Raw genomic sequence first — 6,522 nt, 5'->3', positions numbered from 1 at the left:
TATGTGTCGTTGAGGATATCCTTGCCAGATCTGTAGTCACGAGAGATGGATTCTCATTGAAGAGATCGATGAGAAATTAGATTATCACTTATTATTTATTACTATAAAATATGAGAAAATAAATAATTTATTTATATCATTAATATGGAGTTGCCCTTCTCAGTTTGTTCATTTATCTCGAAAATAAATAATATGTGTTCACATGATAACAAAGGCTTTAAAGTTGAGATGGTGAATGTCATTGAGCGATTATATACGTTTTTGGCCTATCGCTAGCGGTAGTCTCATATCATTGGATTTTATGAATATTCGTTTTGCGCTAATTATTTTGGGATTTTTATATTAAAAAGTTTGTTATCACCTCGTTGTAATCAATGTGAGATGACAATTACGTATTGGAGTTACTATCGATGGATTCTCGTTGAGGATATCCTTGCCAGATCGGTAGTCACGAGAGATGGATTCTCATTGAAGAGATCGATGAGAAATTAGATTATCACTGAAGAGATCCTTACGGCTTTTCCAAAAAATAATAATATTTAAATATATTTGATTAATTAAATTGTTTAATTTAAAAAATAATGGATAGTTAGTTGGGTGCTATAGTATGTTTAAGGATGATAATTGTTAATTAATTTTAATATTATTATTTATTACTATAAATATGAGAAAATAAATAATTTATTTATATCATTAATATGGAGTTTCCCTTCTCAGTTTGTTCATTTATCTCGAAAATAAATAATATGTGTCGTTGAGGATATCCTTGCCAGATCTGTAGTCACGAGAGATGGATTCTCATTGAAGAGATCGATGAGAAATTAGATTATCACTTATTATTTATTACTATAAAATATGAGAAAATAAATAATTTATTTATATCATTAATATGGAGTTGCCCTTCTCAGTTTGTTCATTTATCTCGAAAATAAATAATATGTGTTCACATGATAACAAAGGCTTTAAAGTTGAGATGGTGAATGTCATTGAGCGATTATATACGTTTTTGGCCTATCGCTAGCGGTAGTCTCATATCATTGGATTTTATGAATATTCGTTTTGCGCTAATTATTTTGGGATATTTATATTAAAAAGTTTGTTATCACCTCGTTGTAATCAATGTGAGATGACAATTACGTATTGGAGTTACTATCGATGGATTCTCGTTGAGGATATCCACATGCTACTTCCTTTTAAGCCAAAAATATCACTAACTTCCACCATTGGAAGTTAAGTGTAAAAAGTGACATTTTTTAAAAAAAGTCAAAAATAACACATAACTTCCACCATTGGAGGTTAAGTGCAAAAAGTGACATTTTCCAAAAATCTCGCTAATTTCTTGTTTCACATTTGTTTGGGTTTTCTCCTCTTTGAACTATATTGAAGAAATTAGTGTTTCTCAATGAAACAGCAAGCACATATCAAAGTATATATTATATAAACTAACTTATGAAACAACATGTCAAGTGTGTGGATACACAATTATGTATCATTCCAAAACACAACTTAATGAAAGATAAATTATATTATTTTTATGTTTAATATTGTATTAAATTCATATTCTTAGATAAATAAATAATAGAAATGATTCCAAATCCAAATCCAATAATTCTAATCATTTATATAAAGAGTGAAAAATGATTCCAAATCCAATAATTCTAATCATTTATAGTTCACAAATAAAGTTTAAACCAAAATGTCAGAGCATATAAGAGCAAAGAATGAGTTAGAGCATATTCTATCATTAGAATATCATAACATATCATCAGATTTAACATAATTATAATTCGAATTTGAACAAAACCTAATTTTTATGAAAACCTTATAATCATACTTGGAGAGACCGTGATATGAAAATTTGAAAATTTAAAATTACAACATAATTTTATAAATGAAGACTAACCTTTTTAAGTCGTAAATCGGAAACTTTAGGGAACTTTTGTTTTACAAACGCAAAAAATGGATGATGAATTAAGCTGTTATCAAATTAAGTTAGGACAGCATTCATATATATTTAAGAAGTTGCTCATGATAAAAGAGATTGTGAATATATATATATATATATATATATATATATATATATATATATATATATATATATATATATATATATATATATATATATATATATATATATATATATATATATATATAGCATACAATACATCTCATTCTTATTCAAAGGTTTTAAATTATCATGTATACTTTTGCAATTGATTTATTTAACAACATCTTTTTCTTTTCTTTCAGCAACCATAGAAAATAACAAAAATGAAGAAGTTCAGGATCCCTATCCCAACTGTTTAGGTTACAATGTTGAACTTTGTTGGAAGAAAAAAATCACTAGATGCAATAAAAAACCTATGGTTCATTTCCTACACTTGGGGCAATAAAACTTGTCCACTTCTTCTGCTTTTTTTAAAGTCGTTTTTATGCAGGAAGGATGGTACCTGAGAAAAGCGTGATTACAAATTAATATGAATTAAGGAAAAGGTGTAATTTTGAAGTAATTACAAAAGTTGTATAGTAGAACAGTAGATTTAGTTTTACCAATCATGGCAGCTCCCTTCACATTTTATCATAGCGCGATCTGGGTTATTAGGCAATTCACATATGCAATACCTTCAAAAAACACAAACCGAAATAATTGAGTTCTACATATCACAAACAAAACTAATAAAAAACAAAACTAATAAAAAAAACTCACACAGCAACTTTATCTCTTCCTGCGTCGAGGTTTTTAGTGATATAATCATATCTATATCGACAATAGAAATCTGTAGGGCCGATACTCTTAAGATCAAGGTAGTCAGTGAAATGATGGACAACGCACTTGCCAATAATGGTTTCAGCACTAAGATTATCTATATGTTTAGAGTAGAAGAGTTCATCCTTGCCAATAAACTTCGCATTGGCGTAACAGGTGTCGCGAGGCCTGTAAAACCAGGCCACAGTTACCTCTGGATCACTTCTGCCCAAAGTGATTTCTTTCACAAGCCCCACGTAGGGGAGTTCATTTCCTCCAGCATTGAATAGAACGGTGTCTCCTCCTGAAAGTAAAACAAATACCATGTTTGGATTGATACTATAGGAGATATGATTTTTATTTTGAACGTGAAATGAGTCGGTAGTGTTGTTACCTCTTATTGTCTGGTTGGTCCCTTTGATAGTATAAGAAGACATTTCTGTATGATGGGTATGAATTGCAACTAACATCAATCAATAAACAAACAATAAATTAGATATTGAATCAATAAAGTGAAAATAAGCATGCTACTGCCACACTTCCCTAACTCAGTATGCAAATTATAAAAAATAAAAAAAAACAATTCATCAATGAATCGAAAGTGGAAATATCATAACAATTCATGAATTTGCTAACAAAACAACTCTTGATTTGGCAACTCTAAACTTCAGTGGACCCAACCAAATTGAACACAAGAACTAGGAGACTTAATAACCAAAATCACTACTTGAATGAAAACACACTAGTAAAGTATTTAGGGGAGGGGACTATAAAACATGCTAACAACCCTAGCATCTTCGACACAAGCATGTGAACAACCTTCGACTTCATGCTTAACCCTGTCGAACCAAGAAGCTACCCTTCGGCCATACTAGAGTTCGATCCAAAATCTCACACTATATGTACAAAGTAGGACATAAGAAAGTTTAAACTTTAACAGCATTGTGCTACATCTGATATGTTAGTGCAAACAAAAAGAACTGATTTATTCTAATCTAGTCCTGATATTTCATGGCAATAGAGTTTAGGTGATGCACTTGTGCAAGCAGATAATGATTTGGATATTTCATCTCAATTTTCAAAGGAAGCATTTGTACCATAGATAGTTAATAGAAGTATTTCAGAACAAAGTTGACCTTACTGATGAAATTGGGATAGCTAGTTGTCAAGTCAAATTCTCAACCTGATGTGGCCTTTTGATGATGGTTCTAGTCGCCAACACTCCCATTTCTGAGACAGTCAAAGGTAGAGGCATATACGGTTCCGGAGCATTTCCTTTAAACAACTTCAGTTGAGATACATGGAAGATAGGTTGTATTCTTGCAGTGGGGGTAGCTCCAATTTGTATGCCACAAGGCCAATCTTTCCCAACACTTTGAATGGTCCAAAGTATTTCTTCGAAATGTTTTTATTCTTTCTCGGCGCAGCAGAATGTTGTCTATATGGTTGTAGGCTTGTAGCTAGACCTATACTTCATCTCCCACTTGCAATGTTACCTCTCGTCTCTTCTTATCATCCCAACTCTTCTTAATTTTGTTGTGCTCTCCATAATTTGGCTTTCAAACAAGATAACAAGGCATCTATGTTGGATAACTGCTCTCTAACCTCTGCAGGGTCATTCATGGAGTAGGCTTACACTGGTGCTTCCGTCATGGCCACATATAGGAGAAATGTGAAATTTACTAAGTAACTTTTGCACTATCTCTTCTTCTGATGGTATCACTAATCTATTCTTTCAATAAAGCAATCCTTCCCTGACAGTGTATTGAGTTGGTTCAGTGGCTTGTTTGTATGTATCAATTAACTGCTTGTAATGCGGATCAACAACTAATTTAGCAGTTAATTCTTCTAGAAACAAAGAATGCAGCTCAGACCATGCAAACATAAAAATTCATGATATGCATCCGCAACTTTATTATCCTTTCCAGGCTTGTATTCAATTTTAAAGTCATACCCCAAAAAACTTATGTAGCCACGCTTGTTGTGCGGGTGTTTGAAGGGATTGATCCATCAGTTTTTTCAAACTTCACTGATCAGTTCTGATGATAAACTAGTTGCCTAACAAATAGTGCCTGAATTTGGCCAACGCTTCGGTAATAGCCAATAATTCCCTTATGTAGGCGGATTGCTTTTGCTTGTGTTAGAAAGTATAGGATAAGTATTTTTAGTATCGTCTCCTCAGGGATTTATGCGATATTATCGCCGTTCTACAGCTTAGTGTATTTTGAGTTAAGGCTCTGGGTGTGTTTAGTATCATGAAAGATAAATAGCATTAAAAGAAATTAAAGACAATAAATTCGGGTTTTAAAACGATTTGGTAAAACTGTGTCAAGATTAGTGTTCATTAGTTTGCTTCATATGTACTCTAAAGATTATATATATGAACCTATTCATGATTAATACAATCACGTATCCTCTCGATACTGTTTATCTCTAAAGCAATATCGTGATTATTATCATATTCACCGTCAGATGATCTCTCATGCCGACAATCAACATGATAATCTTAAAAGCTTGATACTTGTGAATATCAACTCACAAATCTATCTCTAGAGTTTGTTTATTGATAGATGAATATCTTTTAGGTCTAGCTTTGAAACATATCTCCCAATAGTGATCCAAAACAACAAATGAAACATAAATAACAAGATATTCACCATGTATTAATCATTAACCAAGTTCATACATAATAGATCAAAGAAAGTACATATTTACAAACTAACTACCTCTAATCTTGACACAAGATGAAACTTAGCCCTCCATATCCATGGAAGCTCCAACAACAAGCAACAAACCAAGATTTAGTGACATCAAACTCAAGAAGATCAAAGAAAGATGTTTGGAAATCTTGATTTTCTCTTAATAATGGTTTTTCTCTTCTTCTCTTGCCCTAACTTTTCTTTCCAAATGTGTGTTATGATAAGAACCAAGCTAACCATGCTTAATCATCAATTTTATGTGGCTAAGAACAAAAGTTGAAAAAGTAGGTCCGCTGAGCGGAGCAGTAAAAATATCTGTTTTGTCTTCAAGGTCCGCTGAGCGGAGGTAAATTTTCTGCTCTTCTCTGCCCATGTCCGCTTCAGCTCCGCTGAGCGGACTTGCTGATGGAAAAAATTGCTGCATCCCTGTCTGGGTCCGCTTGGACTCCGCTGAGCGGACCTCCTTGCACAAAAATTCTTCTTTTTGCATTCCATCCTCATTGCAAGCTTGCTTTGATCATTCTTCTCATTCCATCTTGCCCAAAAGTTGTTAAAACCTAAAGAAAACATAACAAGAGTTAATAAACTAACTTAATTTAGAAAATAAACATAAATTTATTTATTTACATACTATTATATCAAAAAGTAATCAAATTTGGCACAAGAGTTTCAGAAATACCACAAAACTTATATACAAACTATGCACAAATGGGATTCTAACAACTCTCCCCAACTTTGATCTTTGTTTGTCCTCGAACAAAGCTAGCTCAAAAACATACATCATCGAATCACATGAGGTTAGCAACATCAATTGAATGGTTCAAACTTGAGTTACATACCTACAAGATAAGTCTTCCTTGCTTGTACAAGATTCTAACATGACTATGAACCACTTTCTGAACACAAACTTTCAACACAATTGCATTAAAGAGATAATGTTCATGAATGAATCACCTATGTTTCACTTCACAAAAATAATTGAAGGACAATTGCCATGATAGCATAAAGGACAAATCACACTCCCTAGTAATGATGCACATCCAAAACAATTCATATATTCATCTATACTATGCACAC

General features: G+C 32.4%; 1 protein-coding gene across 1 annotated transcript; it reads right to left on the bottom strand.

The window, feature by feature from the left end:
* Positions 1-2,546: 2,546 nt before the first annotated feature.
* LOC131659612 (chromatin remodeling protein EBS-like) lies at positions 2,547-3,183 on the bottom strand. The gene is made up of 3 exons (XM_058928779.1): positions 3,141-3,183; positions 2,708-3,050; positions 2,547-2,622 (listed from the first exon to the last, which is right to left on the bottom strand). Exons 1-3 carry the CDS (start codon positions 3,181-3,183, stop codon positions 2,547-2,549), a joined length of 462 nt encoding a protein of 153 aa, XP_058784762.1.
* Positions 3,184-6,522: the final 3,339 nt, after the last annotated feature.

Source organism: Vicia villosa, linkage group LG3 (genome assembly GCF_029867415.1).
Source record: "Vicia villosa cultivar HV-30 ecotype Madison, WI linkage group LG3, Vvil1.0, whole genome shotgun sequence".
Classification (NCBI taxonomy): domain Eukaryota; kingdom Viridiplantae; phylum Streptophyta; class Magnoliopsida; order Fabales; family Fabaceae; genus Vicia; species Vicia villosa.
This window is presented reverse-complemented; position numbering and strand designations above follow the sequence as displayed.

Coding starts and splice junctions, on each gene's coding strand:
- LOC131659612 (XM_058928779.1), bottom strand. CDS start 3,183: ATGTCTTCTTATACTATCAAAGGGACCAACCAGACAATAAGAG. Junction 3,051..3,140: donor GACCAACCAGACAATAAGAG/GTAACAACACTA, acceptor TTTTACTTTCAG/GAGGAGACACCGTTCTATTC. Junction 2,623..2,707: donor GGAAGAGATAAAGTTGCTGT/GTGAGTTTTTTT, acceptor TGTTTTTTGAAG/GTATTGCATATGTGAATTGC.